The sequence below is a fragment of the Vespula vulgaris genome, chromosome 9, assembly GCF_905475345.1.
Source record: "Vespula vulgaris chromosome 9, iyVesVulg1.1, whole genome shotgun sequence".
NCBI classification, from domain to species: domain Eukaryota; kingdom Metazoa; phylum Arthropoda; class Insecta; order Hymenoptera; family Vespidae; genus Vespula; species Vespula vulgaris.
Window position 1 is genome coordinate 792085 of NC_066594.1, and position 17916 is coordinate 810000.

The 17916-nt window shown below is 35.8% G+C and overlaps 3 protein-coding genes across 8 annotated transcripts in view; 2 read left to right on the forward strand and 1 right to left on the reverse strand.

The window, feature by feature from the left end:
- Positions 1-1900: 1900 nt before the first annotated feature.
- Positions 1901-8852, forward strand: LOC127066191 (uncharacterized). The gene is made up of 3 exons (XM_050999616.1): positions 1901-6524; positions 6617-6682; positions 6770-8852. The coding sequence occupies exons 1-3, from the start codon at positions 1901-1903 to the stop codon at positions 8623-8625; spliced, it is 6546 nt and encodes a 2181-aa protein (XP_050855573.1). The 3' UTR covers positions 8626-8852.
- A 443-nt stretch (positions 8853-9295) lies between these two features.
- On the reverse strand, positions 9296-10186 carry LOC127066547 (uncharacterized). Of its 2 annotated transcripts, none has more exons than XM_051000421.1 (4): positions 10026-10186; positions 9923-9966; positions 9549-9811; positions 9296-9464 (listed from the first exon to the last, which is right to left on the reverse strand). In XM_051000421.1, exons 1-4 carry the CDS (start codon positions 10063-10065, stop codon positions 9359-9361), a joined length of 453 nt encoding a protein of 150 aa, XP_050856378.1. In that variant the 5' UTR covers positions 10066-10186; the 3' UTR covers positions 9296-9358. The 2 variants fall into 2 exon arrangements, with proteins under 2 accessions (XP_050856378.1, XP_050856379.1); XM_051000422.1 differs by having other exon boundaries at positions 10056-10185.
- An 827-nt stretch (positions 10187-11013) lies between these two features.
- LOC127066337 (protein artichoke) overlaps positions 11014-17916 on the forward strand; it is a 9216-nt gene continuing 2313 nt past the window's right edge. Inside the window, exons 1-9 of one of the 5 annotated variants that reach the window (XM_050999922.1) lie at positions 11048-11106; positions 14258-14609; positions 14689-14940; positions 15019-15306; positions 15371-15608; positions 15712-15958; positions 16523-16777; positions 17192-17508; positions 17630-17916. The exon at positions 17630-17916 is cut by the window's right edge and continues 11 nt beyond it. In XM_050999922.1, the coding sequence (XP_050855879.1) occupies positions 14600-14609; positions 14689-14940; positions 15019-15306; positions 15371-15608; positions 15712-15958; positions 16523-16777; positions 17192-17508; positions 17630-17916 (1894 nt within the window). In that variant the 5' untranslated portion in view covers positions 11048-11106; positions 14258-14599. The other 4 variants (XM_050999923.1, XM_050999924.1, XM_050999921.1 and 1 more) reach the window with 4 other exon arrangements.

Consider the following 17916-nt stretch of genomic DNA (forward strand, 5'->3'; position numbering starts at 1 on the left):
AGTTCGAAAGGAATCATGAAAATGACAATATTCAATTAAAATATAAATAGACCATTGAAACTTAAATTTATATATTAAATTTAATATTAAAAGTAAATGATATTTTACTTTTCTCTCACCTTCTCTCCTCTTTGATTTTATCAATCCGTATAATCGCATCATTTGTTCATAATTTTTATATACAAATATACTATACAAAAAATAAATGTCGAATTAATGTAATTGTCAATCGTTTACTAATTCGTATTATTTAACACTCATTAACTATTATAAATATCATTATACAGAGAACAAAGTTGCACTGATCAATAAATAATAAAAATCAAAATTTAAGAAAAATGTCAATATCCGTTCTACTTACGTGTAATCGATAAAAATCTGATACATATATAAATCTTATCATCGATAACGAGAATGAGATTTGTCACATTACGAATGAAACGATAACAACATAAAAAAAAATCTTGTATCCATCAGTAGATCTAAACAAAATTTCTTATTAATAATTGTACACTTCGTTTTTTTTTTTTTTAGTATACAATTTTCTCCAAATACGATACTAAAATACAGTTCCTTTCGTTATCTTATCAAAATTCAATCAAAATCATTATCACAGAATAGTACACGGACGATGTAATAGGCATTGTGAACGTAGCTTAAAACGTGCGGACAGTCAGTAGATAAAGAAAGAAAGGCAATACAGGTTTACTGTAGCATCTTTACGTTGAGAATCCAGTACGGAAAGAGAGAAGAGGAAGGGGGAAAGAAGTAAGAGGGTAGAGAGCAGCCATCTTAGAAAATAAGGATCACTGCAAAAATGCATTGCGTTCTCCTCTTCCCTCCATCGTTGTACCTTCACCGACGAGTACTTCGACTCTCGATTCCTTCAAGGACTAAAAATTCAACCCCTTGCACCGAGAACGAAGAAGCTGTTTTAAACATGAACCTGAAACCCGCACCGGACTTTATTCGAAGAGAACTGTCGGCCAATGAAACTTCTTCCTTTTTCTTTATTTCTCTCTCTTTCTTTGCTTTTTCTCTTCTTTTTTGTCTTTTTTTTTCACTTAAGACTCGAATTCGCTAATTATAGAGTAGTTTCTTTCTTTTCTTTTCTTTTCTTTTTTTTTTTTTGCAAAACATTATGATTACTGCGAATTTTTCGCGTATATATGAAAATAAAAAAGAAAAAGGAACAAAGAAGAATGTATCCGTGATTACGAAGACTTTAGCGTTTATTTTGAAGGAGAAATATTCTAGGACGAGATAATTTCTACGTACATACACGGAACTCGAGGGAAGATGAATATTAGATAAAAACATCCTGACGAGCAACATAGTATATTATTTTCTAGGGTAATATGTGTTTAATTGCTTTTGATATAACAAAAAAGAAGAAAAAAAGAAGAATAAAAGAGCATTTCGAACATGCTTGATTACGGTCTGTAATTGTACAATGTCTGTTTCTTACATCAATATATACGTGTGTGTGTGTGTATTCATTTATTATGAATAACCTTCTTTATAATACCGATGATTAATGAGAAATATCAGAAAAGCGTGATCATAAATAAATGTCATAAAGAAATAATGAAAGTAGACGTTAGATGCTAAAACGTAAAAACGCGAAGAAAAGAAAATAAAGGAATATAAATTTTGTAAAAGTTTTTACTTTGTAAGCATAAAAGATTCCGCGGCCGTTTCATCGATAGTACGTTCAATTCAGGGCCGTTAAACCATGAACTTGCTTCTCCTCGAAGTCTCCAAGGATGCACATAGAGAAGAATCGCAAAAATGGAAATGCCAGGTTGCTGTTGGTAGGGCTAGATGCATGCGTACACGCTCGTGTACCTTCGTGTTCCGCATTGGAAGACGATGGTATGTGTATCACCATACGTGTGGCATGGCTGACCATAGACCGGCTCCGAGAAGTGGCCGAGACATTCGCCTCTCGACCGCGACCATGAGAGCACTCAACTCTCAACGCCTACGGCCAAGAACGAGCATCATCCGTAGTTTAGCACGGAGCTACTATTTTCTTTTCTTCATCCTAATCTTTTTCCTCCTTCACGGTGTTTCCTCGCGAAGTGTATCCTACGATGATATTGACAAGCACGAGAAGATTACTTTGGAACCGTCAGCGCAGAAGATCGATCAGGTAAGACTAAACGAAACGAGTCGAGAGAAACTTTCAGGATCGATCGATTGGCACGAACAGGAGAAGAAATTGATCGAGGATGAAGTCAAAAAAACTGAAAGGAACATCGAGAGGGATGAGACTTCTATCGCGAAAAAGAGACGACGGAACGATTTAACGTTGCCTGTTAAGAGTGTAGTCCAAGAAACAGGAGCGAGTTTTATCGATAATGCCGAAGGTGATGTCACGAAGAACGAAGGCATTCGTAGATTTGATGCTGAGGTAGAATCGGTGGACGAGATCGAGCTACCGAACGATGAATCTTCAAAGGTCAATGCAGATCGGAATAGCGGACTGGCCAAGGGTGAACGCTCGCAGAAAAAGGCTATCAAGGTTGACGATGTCAAGAACAACGGCGATATTATTCTAGATGTTCCGGTAGAAGTAGAAACGTCAAATCAAAGCGATGAGATTGCCAAGGTAGAGCCTGACAATACTTTAGCGATAAAGGAAGACGTACGTAACAATCTTCGAAGTTTGATCACCAACGAGGAAAATGTTTCGAAAATCGATCGAGATAAAGAATCGAATCCAAGAACAATAACCGATTCGATTGAATCGAAAAGAGAACAGAGATATTTGGAGGAAGCTCGAGGTAAGTTCAAGCACAAAAGCTCAACCGTTTATTTGAGTGCCGAGGAAGGTTCTGAAACTCCCGATAGCGAAGAGAAATCGATCGTTGATAGCCAAATTAAAAAATTGATATCCATTCGCGACGATGCATTAGGCTTGGTAAACGATAACGTAAAAAATAAGAAAAATGTTGACGAAGTTAAGATTCTTAATCAAGTAAAATTGCTTGGAATCGACGATGTGATCGTAACCGAGGAAAACATTGACGAAGTTAGAAATCAACGCAGTAACTTATCCGACGTCAAATATCAAAATGACATCCGGGCCTCTTCTTCCTCCTTAAATAATATCGATAATCGTCTTCAAAGATTGAAGAATCAAGCGGTATTGCTTCAAGAACAAATAAAAAATAATACCTTCGTTCAATATTTAAAAGAACATGCGATCGACGTACTTCCAGAAATTCCGAAATTTAATGAAAATCAATTGTTGGAAACGCTGAGGAATATCGTCTCCTCGAAAAAATCGACGAACTTGAACGAATCCTATTCCAGTCAATTGAACGTGACAGATTTGACCGAGAATCAGATTAATATAATCAAATGCGCAGAACAATTGGTCGAAGTAAAGCAAAGACAATCTTTCGTTAGCAACATGTACGAGTGTATTAGGGGACTCAGCGTATGGAATTGCATGAGGATCTTTGTATGGCCGATCATAGTCGATAACATTCCAGAATCGGTCAATCAAGCATTTGCTGCTAATATACCTATAGAAATAAATTTGATCGATCTGTTTCAAGGTAATCGAGGAAAGGTCGATAGATCTTCTTCCAATGTCCATCAAAAAAGATTATTAACACCGGAATCCGTAGTATTGTCGATGTTAAAACAAGCGTTAGAATCGCGTCTCGAGATAGACAAGCCACCATACTTGATCGACTCGAAGAATAAAACTTTTCAAAAGTTACTCACACCTGGACAATTAGAGATCCTTCAATTAGGTGAAAAACTCTTACCTCTAGAATTACGTCGCGAGTATACTGACAAAATGTTCTCCTGCGTGCGAAGATTCGAATATCTCAGCTGTTTAAGATACTTCGCTTGGCCCATGATGAAACAATATTTCCCAACTCTACCAGCTTTTCCAGATTATCAAACTTGGTATCCAAGTATTACCATAATTCCTGAATATCCGATCGTTCCGTTTCCTGGTTTCTCCGACGAGGTCGGAGAACTTCCTGAGGTCGTCGATTCCGATGCCACCAGAATGAGGAAGCCTACACCGGAAACAGTGATCATACACGTTTTGCGGAATACTCTAAAGGATTATCAAAGAGTAGAATCAACACCGTCTCTTTTTGAGGAACCAACGAACTTCTACACGACTGTAATTCCTCCGGATCAATTAATAACCATACAAATGGCCGAACAATTTATTCCGCTCTCTCATCGACCAGAATTCGTGCAAAAAACTGTTCGATGTATACAAGAATATAATTATTTAACTTGTATGAAATATTCGACTTGGCCCACCGTTAAACAATTTATTCCAAATCTTCCTGATTTCTCTTCTTTCTTCCCAGACATCCAGATTCCCAGTTTGTCTGATTTTTTCGCATCTTTTCCAAGTATTTCACCAACCTTTTCGGGTCTTTTTGGATTTATACCAAGTGTACCAAGTGTACCAAGTGTACCAAGTGTACCAAGTATACCAAGTATACCAAGTATACCAAGTATACCAAGTATACCTACACAAACGATACCTATGTCACCACAAATTCCACAAACGATACCAACTCAAGTGTCTACTTCTAACATATTGTATAGAAAAACTGATGATCTTCGTTTGAATTTGGAATCTAAAATCATCGAAACGCTGGAACAAGTTCGAAACTCTTTAAGAAACGTAAACGAGATTCCTTCGCAAACCGTATCTGGAAACGTGATAATTTTAACGACTCTGACGGAAAAACAATTCGAAATTTTGAAATTGGCTGAAAATATTCTTCCGCCGACAGCTCGTGCCACATTTCTCGCAAAAGTTTTGACGTGTCTTCAAGATAGAAATGATTTTATAAATTGTACGCAATACATAATTTGGCCATCGATAGCGTATTATTCACCAAATTTGCCAGAATTTTCGCAAATAGAAACGCAAATCTCGCCAGATGAGTCCTCGTTTTTAAACAGTCTAACGGAGAACAAACAAATTTTGCAGAACTCGACGAAATATATTCAAGAAGATATTCTAGGAAAGTCTACCGGAAAGATAATGTCTAGAACGTCTGCTCAAACTGAACCTGTTTTGAAGACAACTTCTCAACAAAGTAATGTTCCTGTAATTAGTATAACTGGTACAAGATTCGTGCCAATATATACGGAACATCCTGAGTCCGTCATACTCAACATCTTAAAAAAGATTCAACAATCGTCTCCGAACGTTGTTAACGCATCATCGAACGAAACTCTGAAAACGCAACTTTTTTACGATTTATTAAACGTTCAACAACAATTAATCGTTAGAATTACAGAGAATTTGATTCCTGAATCAACCAGATCTGAGTTCGTAGATCACATGATCAAATGCGTTAGCGAACATAATTTTATACTTTGCTCAAGAGACATTCTCTGGCCTACGTTGATTGATTACTTCCCAGGAGTTCCGAGTTTCCCAAATTTTGGTATATTTTCGAACGTGCCGAATAATGGAAATTCTATTTCTCCTGTTTCGTCTCACAATCTAACGGAAAATAGTTCGAGTGCGGAGGCTTCTCATCTTTCAGAGACAAATGTTAAAACCGGACAACATGGAGACGCAACAGTGACAATAACGGATACAAGATTTGTTCCGATCTTCACCGAACATCCCGAAGCTATAATTTTGAATATCTTGGAAACAGTAAAGATCTCTACTCCTAATTTACCACGCATCGATTCTCCCACGAGAAAGGAAGATTTATTACATTATTTCACGGATAGACAATATCAAATAATTCAAACAGCAGAGTGCCTTTTGCCCGAATCCGAGCGTGTTGCTTTCATCGAGAAAATAACCACTTGCATTCGAAGAAATACGTTCTTAGAATGCACCAAAGAGATTACATGGCCAACGGTTCATCAGTTTTTCCCTAGATTACCAAATTTCCCTGAATTTGGGTTTTCGCAAAATATAGCTAGAACGAAGTTACCTTCGTCATTAAATATAAGTATTTCAGATCTCGAATCGGAAGAGAATAGGGCAGATCTTGTTAACGAGCAAACTTCACTGGAACACTTTCAGAAGAAAATAGAAATCATTTTGGAAGAAGCATTAAATAAAGATTCGAGACCACGACTTGAACATTCCTACTTGGACACCAATAATCCAATAATACAAACTGTATTAACGAAACAACAAAGCAACATTATCAGACTTATGGAACGAGCATTACCAGATCCTGTAAGACCAACATACGTTATGAAAATGTTAGAGTGTATGCGTACTAACAATTTTATAGCCTGCAGTCAACACGTTAGCTGGCCTACCTTGCAAGCCTATCTCCCATCTTTACCAAATTTTCCTCAATTTGGCGACTACTTTTCTCAACTGCCTGGCATCAGTCAAGTACCAGGCATATCAGGAATTCCTCAACTACCCGGTACCTTACCATTGGCTGAAATACCTAACTTACCTCAACTTCCACCCAATATCCCTTCTCTTCCAGGTGGTATTCCACAGCTACCAGGTTTAATCCCTCAACTACCAGAAGGAACGAGTCAGTTTCTCAATCTACCGCAATTAGGAAATATACCGGTAGCTATTAGGACGATCGAATATCCGAAAGAGGTGTTAGCTGATGTACAACAGTCATCGGACGTAACACTGGACTCAGAAAAAACAAGGCAGTCATTGGTATCATCGTCGACACCGTCAGTAGGTGAATCTATTTTACTAATTAAACGAGCAATACTTTTTCATTCCTATTCAAACTATCGATCTTTGACTTCCTTTTATTTGCAGATGATCAAAGCATAATTCCTGGATATCCCGGTCAACCATCTGAAACCCTCTTAGATATCTCTTCGGAAAAAGTCGATTTGTCTGATAAGGAACAAGTGGAATCCGAGTTGCCGATTAAAGAAGTTAGAAAACGAAGGAGCGTTGTGGATCTTTTCAAATCTTATCCACAAACGATAGAAATTGAAAGGAAACATTTGGACGAATCCGAATCAACATTTCCAAACATCGACGAGTCCGAATTTTTGCAATTACTGATCCAAATCTCGAGATTAAAGAATCTGACAGACGATCGATATTCGAGCAGTGAAAAAAAATATTTCGTAGACACTTTGAATACTACTATAAGGGATTCCTTGACCGCCGATCAATACGAAATTCTTAAGAAAGTAGAAGATTTGAACGCAGCTACGTCGAAACGAAGTTTCCTGTCGAAAGTCGTTCAATGTATTACCGGTTTGAGTTTCATCAGGTGTATGGGTATATTCGTGTGGCCAATTATATCTAACAATTTACCATCTCTACCGTCTTTACCAAGTTTCAATCCACTCGGAAGGTCGATAGAGACAGAGGTTGAACAATTCTTTGGAATGTCCTCGTTCGAATTCGAGAAAGAATTATTAGCCAGGAAGGAATCGATCGAGAACTTTTTGTTAGAATCTTATAAAAAATTAGCTCAAGATAAGTTCCAAACCAATTGGGGTTTCCTAAAAATCAGGGGCTACGGTAACGGCGAAGTTGGTATAAGTTTCGCAGGTTTTCGCGAAGGTCGGGGTACAAAAATAAAGGACAATAAGAATTTACCTAGCATTCTTACGATCATCAGTGATATCATGGAAGAAGTTTTAGATCAGAGACCAGACTCGGATAAGAATAAGAAGGATAAAGATAAAAGGGACAGGAGTTTAAACGATAATTTCCAGGACATAGATTATCAGTTTTTAAAGTATAACGATGAGGATGATAAGGAAACGAAAGATCGATCGATAAACGACGATGAGATCATTAGCATGTTCCTCGATAAAATAAAATCGAATATTTCGGACAGTATAGAAGGTGGTTCGAAAAATTATCTCAGTTTGGAAGATGCTTATGGTGCTTTCGAAGTTCTCTTTGGTACTCGTTTGAATCGTAAGTTCATGAACAAACTCGAATCCTTCAAAATGGACGATCTAAGATCGTTGAGGAAAAAAACTACTGATGAATTTGACAAAACCATAGACATCGTACCACTCGACTCGGAAACGAATAATTCGGAATATTTGAGTGTTATTCCGTTGGACGCTAGATTAAATTATGATTTGGAAAAAGAATCGGACGATCAAACTTCGAGGAACAGACAAGATCGCACGAAGAACACGTTGAGATCGTTCGTGAATGAATATTCGGATTCTTACTTACAGGAGACAAAAGTAGAGAGATCCGAAAGTAATCGATTGAACGAATCTGATATCGAGAATAGTATAAAACAGGACGATAAAGTTTTGGAGAAAGATATCCGTACGAAATTGACGCTCCAGTTGCCCCATCTCAACGAGGATATTGTCCCTAAAAAGATCACCAATAAGATCATGGAATTGGGTCGAAGCATGAAAATGAAAATGATGCAGATGTTGCCTGGAATAGGTTTCGTCGTTTCTTTTTTGATACAAACGGCGCTTGCTCATGCACGTGCAGCTGCCACTATGGCCGGGATGCTCAGCAATATGGCTCTAGGTTCGGCCATGTTTGCAATGATTCGTCAAGCATTCTTTGGACCGAGCACTCATCCTAAAATAAAATACGTCTATGACAACGATAAGACAGAACCGGGTGTAATTTGGCCACCTAAAGGATATTACGCGCCTTATTACGGCTAAAAATAATAAATAATTGTCTGCGTTGTTTTAGATGTAATTATGTACGGTTACATTACCGTCCCTTTTCGTTGGGTTAGCTTTAATAACGTTTAATTTTAACGCATATCGTTTAATTACGTTCTATCGACGCTCGAAAAGCATCAATCGCTTTTAACGGACTTCGTTATTACGTAGGTATTTTTCAATACTCATCGTCGTTTCGCATAAAAAATTCTCGTTTAACGTTACGTAGGGTAGTTTAACGATATATCATATATACATATATACATATAAATATATACACATACATACATACGTATATTCGATAAAAAAAGAAAAGAAAAAGGGTTCGTATCTCGTATCTTGACAAATTGGCGTTCATCGTAAGGGTCAATGCGATTTTTTAGGTATGAGGCAAATAATATTTATTTTTCCTGGGGTCTCACGGTGATGGGTGACGCATTATCATTTATCTTCTTTATGATTTTCGTATAATCAAATTACTCGTCATTTAATTCCTTTAGTACTTTAATTTTAATATGATTTATAGTTTTACGCAATAGGATAGATGTGAAAAATGACCGATGGGTCGTTATTTCGTAGAGATTAAGACTGTCAATGATAATCTTTGATTATGAGTTATGAACGAATAAAATATACATATTATTCTTATTGTGTATTATTTCTTTAAGTGTTTTTATTAAAAAAAAAGAAGAATTAATAAACTGTTTATGAATAATACAATAATTTGATTTCAAGCAGCAGCAAGTGGCACAACTGTGGGTATATTGTCCTCGATCGATTCTACTTTGTTATAATCTGTTAATTCATCGGAATAAGGTAATTCGTTGATGTAGTACCTATAAAAAAAAAGAAAGAAAGAAAGAAAGAAAAAACACATTAAAGAGAAGATAATGAAACGTAAAATTACAAATTCTGCTTACCATTCCTGAGCGTGTTCGCAGTCGTTTACAATGTCGCTGCAAACTCGTTGTCTTTGATCGAAGACCGTATTATTCGGACAAATCATTGGAAAGCCTTTTCCATCTTCGTCGCAAGCGTGAAAAATCCGACAATCGTAGTCGACATCAGCGTAAAGACCAATCGGTTTGTTCTCGCAAGAAAATTGAAAAGTCAAATTGCTGAAGAGATTTAGATCGATCGATTGATCCGAGAGATCTTCGTAGGTTTCTAAACGATTGCGTTCCTTCAACAAATGGAAAAGAAAAACTTTAGAAATTAAAATAAAGTAAAAAGACAAAAAAGACAAAAGAAAAAGAAAATGAAAATTGATTAAATTGGAAAAGAGATTGCTTACGACATGTCCAAAAGTTGGTAAACCCATTGTTGTACCTAAAAAAACTGCACAAAAACGATAAGTTTCGATAAATATCTATTTATATAATTTCGCTATTACTTACAACATGTAATATTCAGTATTAAAAGATCACCCTTGGCCATATTTAAAAGCGAATCGAACAAAATTGTCACAATGTTATCGCCTCCGACAGATTTCTTTAGAGTTTTGGACTCGTCGAATCTAAATCGGTGAGAACGGACACTCGATCGAAGCACTGATGCTTCTCGGTTGGCAATGCAGCTGACTTCTATACGAACAGATAACCAGACAACACACGTTCCTTCGTAGTTACTTAAGACACTTAACGAATTCATTGATTTTAACGAGCATGTAATCTCTAAAATGATCCACGTATCTCGCGTTACCGTACGAGTAATCTTATTTAATAACATCCTGTCTACGTTTATGTTCAAGGACTTTTAAAAAATTCAAAAATTAAATACCAGACCTAGTACGCTTATCTCCAGTTTCTTTTTCTCTAAGTACAATAAGTTTTTGTAATATATAAACAATGCATTTCATTTATCTATCAGCAACGAAGTACTCTGCTGCGATTTAACAGATGTCGCTGTTAAGCAAGAAGATTCAGAAAGTTGAGTTAATGATAGAATATATAGGAATGACTTTCACTCTGACTTAATTAACGTAGCTCGACTTTCTTTTTCCTCTAACTCGCATACACCTCCTACATTTTCCAAAATATTATTCCTATTGAAATTTATATTATTAAAATTTACGTTCCAAAGAGAATTCTAATAAAAGAGAAAAAGAGAGAGATCGAAAAAGAAAAAGTACTAAAAACTAATTAGATACGTTGATCTCATTTTTCAAAGTCATGTTCTACGAACTTTATAAAAATCGAAATGAAGAAAGTAAAGAAAAACCAAAAGACTAAAAAAAAAAAAAAAGGAAGAAGAAAACTCTTCGAGCGAACTCGACGTGAATAAAAAGTCTATCGTTGTAGAGAGACATAAGGGCGCATGTCCACGAAAGGACAGTAAGTATCAAGAGTCGATGAGGGACGCCTCGCTTCTCTAAGCCTGCCTTTCTCTTTAGCGTCGAGCAGTGGCTCAGTTTTCACGGCAACTTCATCCAGGAACCATACACAGAATGTCTTGAAGAAACGCGAGTTGAAACGTAACGTGCGTATAGTGACTCGTACATTTTTGTCTTTCCTCTTCTCTCTCTTTCTATCTTCTATATATATATATATATACATACGTATGTACGTATGTATGTATGTACACATACACGTACATACATATGTTCATCGTCCGTATGCGAAAAGGAAGATAAATAAAAAAAAGAAAACAAAGAGAAAAGAAACACATGTGACACGTGACTTCGAAATATTACATCCCTTATGTGCACAGTGTCAACGCAAACTAGTTTGATAAAGTTCGTGAATTCAGTTTAATCGTCGACAGTGCAATGCAATCCAATCGATTAAAGGAAATTTTTGTTTGACAGAGAAAAAGAAAGAGAAAGGAAGGAAGAGAGAGAGAGAGAGAGAGAGAGAGTAAGGCAATGGGCTTGGCAACGTCATGGTGAATTCATTCGAATTAGATCGATCGTTTACGCGTGACTTTCACAGAAAACATACTCGTCGGGGTCGTTGCATTTGACAGGTAGTACACACGTGCTCTTGAGATAAGCGATCGTTCCACGTGCCTTTAAAGCGCTTCATCCGTTCAGTTCACCACGCTGTCTAACCGGTGACACCGATGCGTGGATAAAACATGTACTTACTTACCTTCTTACTTGTCATTATCGTCTTTCAAATCTGTTTGATCATTTTCTTGAAAATTTTCTTGAAAAGTTTGTCCTTTAAATTTAAACAAACGCATAAAAAAAAAGAAAGAAAGAAATTAATTAATATTCGACGAACATTTAAAGGAGAAAGATATTTCTCCTTGTTACCTTGAAATCGATACTACGTCCGTTAGACGGAGAAAAAGTATTTTTATCGAACGACGACCGGCAAGGACGACTGGTGAAATGAAAATATCCTTGGGATTAATTCCGTTAACTTCTCTAATAAAAATAAGAGAAGCTTAGAACGATCTTTCTTTCTTTCTTTTTTTTTCTCTTCTCTTCTTTTCTCATTTTTTCTTTCTTCTTTTTTTCCTTGGAATATTTTTTCGACGATGATTTCGACGGAAATATATCGTTTATGTAAGAATCTATTCTTTCGTTTCTTTTTTTTTTTTCTCATCCAACATGACAACGATGATAAAGGTAATAATATCGGTGATTAGAAATCGTAGGAAAGTAGAACGTGGCGTAGGATTTTTCTCGTTATAATCGTCTTTAGGTTTCTTGAACATCGAAAGTAGGAAGCCGTGAATTCCCACGATCCATCGAGCTAATTTTGAATCGTCATTTTCTCGATTTCATTCTTAAACATACTTTCTCACCGTCAAGATCGATTACGAGTATATTTTCTCTCCGCTAAATAGGTGCTTCGAGCTGTCTGAATTTGGTTCTGTTTGCGAGCTGCCACGGAACGCATTTACTTACAGTAACAAGATCCGCGTGAAAACTTACGGATCCCGTTTTCATTACGTCAATAACACCTATTAGTTTGTCATTTCTTTTCTTTTTTCTTTTTTCTTTTTTTTTTCTATAGCAGACACGAAGTTATCGCGGAACGGGTCCGATCCGGTCCATTGCTTGTTTTCAACGAGGACCAAGCGAGGTCGGTTCAAACAAGTGAAAGGATATCTGTTATTCCAGCAGACGTTATTTAATATTTAAGTTTATTTTAAACTTGAATGGTAACGCAAAAATAGAATTTGATGCTGTATTTAATCCAAATTCTTGGACTTTTTATAAATAATTTAAATTACAACTTTAATTCATTCATATCACGAGACGATATAAAATACAAATTAATATCGCCGGAGTGCAATAAAATCGATTTATTCGTTATAAAAAGCATCTGAAAGATATTCGAAAAATGTTATTTTATCAATTATGTATATCAGCTAATTAGTTTTTATTATTCTACTCATCATGATGATTATAGTATCCGTAGTTACGCATACTACGTTGTGAGAGTTGCACTTACTAACCGTAAAACTAGATCACCGTGCCTTTCTTTTCGCCTTCTTACACGGTTATTTACTGGATGCACAATAAAGTATGTTGTTGCGTTTACCAGGTCAGTGATTCCTTCGATTACTTTAATTATACGTTACTATTGTTATTCATAAAATAACGCCGTATCGTATTATTAGTATGATGTTATTCTGTTCCTAATGATTCGACCGTTTGACCGTTCGAGCGAGCTTACATTTTCTTTTTTCAATGTTAACTATTTCAACTGGTTCGATACTGAACTCGTATTTCTTGATGTTTTAATAAAAATTCCTATAACCTTGAAGAGAAGAGAAAAAAAGAGAGAGAGAGAGAGAGAGAAAAGAAACAGGACGATAAATTTAGAAAGAACGATCTTCGCTCGTGCATTGTAAAAGAAAAAAATATATTCTCTCTAATCGTCGCAAGCCCACGCACTTTTCTCGTGGCATCTATCCTTATCTCAATCTCAAACGTATTTACGTATATATCTACATACGTACTACTTTGCTAACGGTTCATTTTCTATGGAAATTTACGCGCGGTTACGCAGCTGGCTCATCTCGCTTAGTATTTACAGTTATATAGAAAGAAAAAGAAAGAGAACGCCGATGAAATAATTTGATTTGACGCAAACAACAACACTCGAAAGAGTATTTCGTTTGAACCTTGACCGAAACTCGCTCGAACATTACGAGTTTTAATCTTTTCACAATCGTGTCAAATATTTCATCCTTTCGTCTCGTGCGAAAGATTTAAAATCTAATTGTAAGCTCTTCTTCTTCCTTCTCACATTTAACAAAGTCCATCTTATCGCGATAAACATGATATCTTTTATTTTTCTTTTCTTTTCTTTTCTTTTCTTTTTTCATTTGTTTTTTCTCGCAAAGATTATGATCGATCTCTCACGCGTACCTTATAATTTCTAAGATCGGAATCACGAGTATGATGAAGATAGATAATCTAAAAATAATCATCTATTTTCCATTGCGTTCGAGGACGTTGATCTCTCAATCGTTATTCTCTCTTATCTCTCCTTTTTTTTATTATTTTAAATGTCATATAGTAATATATGTAGATCTTTCTACCTACTTATTTATAAGAATTAATTAACTCCATAAGTTAAGAAGAACGAGCAAAAGTTACTTTTACGCCCACAATATTCACATCTTTTATTAAAGATGGATACAGAAATAGTGAATTAATATCGCTTAGGAACGTCGTTGGAAGAGAAAAAGAAAGAAAAAAAAGAGAGAGAGAGAAAAAGAAAAGTGGAAAATAAGAGACACTTCGAGGACATTTTTAGGCTACCATCGGATAGATCACCGATTAGTCATCTCTCGTTCGTGTGGGATGATAGTATGGAGAATCTGAATATATGATTTCTTTTGTGAGTCATGACGTAAGAATCAATTTTAAACGTTGAAAGTCCCCGAATGGAAAGCTTCAACCGTAGTCGTTTATGTTTACGAGGACTTTTTTTAAGAATATTCTACACAATTTCTATCGGCTTTCGTTTCAACGAGGTTAAAACTTCCCAGAGCTTGACGAAATCGCATGACGAACGGCAACTATTAATTAAACGTTAAATACACATAATTATAATAATTCTGAATAATTTGTATAACGAAGATAAATCATTATAGAAATGTTGCTGGTCCCTTTGGTACTGGGCTTGGCCCTGCCCATCATGGGCGAATATATTCCACCTGGGCCAAGATTTACGTGTCCTAAGATACCTACTGATATTTATCCTTGTACTTGTGTTCGTGGAAGCGATAGAGGACTTTACATTCATTGCGAAAATACAAATTTAGCCAGCTTGAGCCTGGCTTTTGCTAAATTAGGGAACGAGGGTATGCCTATCGAAGAATTGATCTTATATAAATGCAATATCGGTGAGAATCACTCTTGTGATATTCAGGATCTTTTGATTCGCATAATTTATTGTTATAATCGAATTCGTTTAATTTTAGGACGTTTCTATGGACCGGCTCTTTATCCATTGGACATTAGAGTTTTAAAATTTATTGACACGCCATTGAGATTAATCGAGGAACATAGTTTTCTTGGAGTGAACAGAACTCTTCAGGAACTTTATTTGATAAACAGTCGTCTTGAAAAATTTCCAAAGGAAGCATTACAAATTCTAGGAAATCTTAGTCTTTTGAGTATAGCTGGACATCGTATAGTTATTTTACCAGGGAACAGTTTCGCCGAGAGTGCAGCAGCCGCGAAATTAGAAAAATTAGAAATCAGTAAAGGTAAGTGATATCGTGATTTGAACGATTTACGATCGTTCGATCTTTAATATCGATTATATTGTAGGTATTATGTCTTCGTTACCAGTCGAAGCGTTACAACCTTTGAAAAAGATGAAAACATTGGATCTTCATGATAACAAAATCAAAGATTTAAAAAGAAATCAATTTAAGGGACTCAGAGATACTGAATTCCTTGATTTGTCTCACAATCTTATTGATAAATTGGATGGCTCTCATCTTGCTGATCTTACCAAATTAGGATGGTGTAACTTTTCTCACAATGCAATCTCAGACTTGAAGAGGTATGTACGTCAAGTTTCGAAGATGAAGTAAAATATAAAATTTGTTACTACCTATCAGCCATCTTTCTTTCTCTTTTTTCTTTTTCCTGTTCTTTTCTTTCAGGGGTACTTTTGCAAGAAATTCCGTCTTGAAGGTTCTTAATTTGAGTCACAATAAGATCAGGAAACTTGACTCAAATACGTTCCGTGGCATGCGTTTTCTAAGACGTTTGTTTTTAAGTAACAATCAAATTAATGAAGTTGGCCGTGGTACTTTTAGTTCGATCACAAGAATCGGTACCATTGACTTATCACGGAATTTCATCAAGAAAATTGATTATCAAATGTTCCATCAGTTACAATTTGCCGAGGTACGTATTTATATACACACACACGCGTGCACAGTTATTATATATATATACACACACACATGCACACATATATAATATATATTATAATAAAAATTAATATATACTACATATAATATATAATAAAATAAATATATAATATATATATATTAATAATTTTTATTAATATATATTATACCGTTATTAATATATATATATATATATATATATATATATACTGTTTCACGAGCGTGCGATAACATAGTAATGTATATGATTATGCAACGCGGTTTTGCTATCAAAACTCGTCGTAGGTTTCTCTCATATATCGAAGCAACCAGTATATTGTCTCCACCTGCGTCTTCGACCACTTTCACTTTTTGATGTATACTAGAGATTGCTATCGGTTGCTCTTTAATTATTATTGCACAAAAAACGCATATGAATGTGAGTCATACTTAAACGAATATCGTAATAAAGGAAATGCAAGAGAGCTCGGCTTGGATATAGAATTATAGGATAAGTTTTTTTTCCCTTTTCTTTCTTCTTTTTTTTTAATACCTTTTCATTTTACAACATTTTTCATAGCTCATAGATGTCTCAGAGAATTTCGTGACGAACGTGGAGAAATTAGCATTCAAAGATCTTTTCCTGGCGAAAGTGAATTTATCGCACAATGAAATTGCTACAATAGAGCCTGGAGCATTTGAGAACTGCGCCAATATTACTTCGCTCGATCTTAGTCACAACAAACTTGAGAATATTTCGAAATATTCCTTCGACAGTTCAACGTACGCCACCGAACTGCAACTCAGCTACAATCTGTTCACTTCGTTGGGTCAGGTAAATAGAATTACTTGATTTGTGGGATAGACTGATTCCGTGAGAGAACGAGAGAAAGAAGGAGAGAGGAAGGGAAAGAGATTAATCGACTGTCAAGAAGAAAATAGATAAATATATCTATAATATGAGAATCCTTCAACAAGTTAAATACGAATTTTATTTTCAAACGAACGTTCAAATCTTTCGAAATTGGACTATTACGAGAACAACCAGTGTATTAGAATATTGTTGAAAATCAAACAATATGAATTGTCGTAACATATGGAAATAAGAACTAACGTTATATATAAGATTATTTGACATATGGTGTTTCAGCAGGATAGTACAGTCACCTTGCATATGTACAATTCGTTAGAATTATTACGGTAAGAAAATGAACGTTATGATAATGGGTAACACGCGAAATGATTGCAGGTACCATTGCACAACATGACTGGACTAAAAGTACTCAATGCATCTCACAACTTGATACATTCGGTTCCACGTCAAACGTTTCCGAAGCTTTACGAACTCCATACGATTGACCTATCTTACAATAATCTATCGGACATACATAATGGCGTCTTTCAAACGCTCTTCAGTTTACGATATTTAAATTTCTCTCATAATTCCTTGGAGAAGATAAAACCGTCGACGTTCGGTCCATTGCCAACATTACTCGAATTGGATATGAGCTACAATCAACTCAACGACGTAGCACGTGGTAGTCTAACCAGATTAGCCAGTTGCAGGTAGCTACCTTTTTTTTCTTTTCTTTTCTTTATCTTTTTTTTCTTTTTTTTTTCTATACTCAAAATTCATCAAACTTTCCACAGAGAATATCTTGCAAGGTTAATGCGTATGAATTTTTAGAAGCATAACCGTGAAGAGCAATCGACTGAGCAAGATATTCCAATTGCCAAATCCGTTGGGTCACTTGGACTTTTCAGAAAATTTGCTCGAAGAAATACCAACGATGGAGGTATGGCCTACGATGAACGCTCTCCTTTCGTTGGATCTTTCGAGGAATCGACTAGGCGATAATCTTCGGCATGGGAGCTTCGAAAACCTGTTAACCTTGAGGACCTTGAACCTGCAAGCGAATAATATATCCGTACCACCGTGGGAAGCCTTGAGTACTTTAAGCAGTTTGCAATATC

Bases quoted from the DNA above. Each gene is read 5' to 3' on its own strand.
- LOC127066191 (XM_050999616.1), top strand. From the start codon at position 1,901: ATGGCTGACCATAGACCGGCTCCGAGAAGTGGCCGAGACATTCGCCTC. The intron at 6,525-6,616 runs GTCAGTTTCTCA...GATGTACAACAG, and splicing joins TCAACTACCAGAAGGAACGA to TCATCGGACGTAACACTGGA. The intron at 6,683-6,769 runs GTAGGTGAATCT...TTTTATTTGCAG, and splicing joins TATCATCGTCGACACCGTCA to ATGATCAAAGCATAATTCCT.
- LOC127066547 (XM_051000421.1), bottom strand. From the start codon at position 10,065: ATGGCCAAGGGTGATCTTTTAATACTGAATATTACATGTT. The intron at 9,967-10,025 runs GTAAGTAATAGC...GTTTTTGTGCAG, and splicing joins AATACTGAATATTACATGTT to TTTTTTTAGGTACAACAATG. The intron at 9,465-9,548 runs GTAAGCAGAATT...TTTTTTTTATAG, and splicing joins TGCGAACACGCTCAGGAATG to GTACTACATCAACGAATTAC.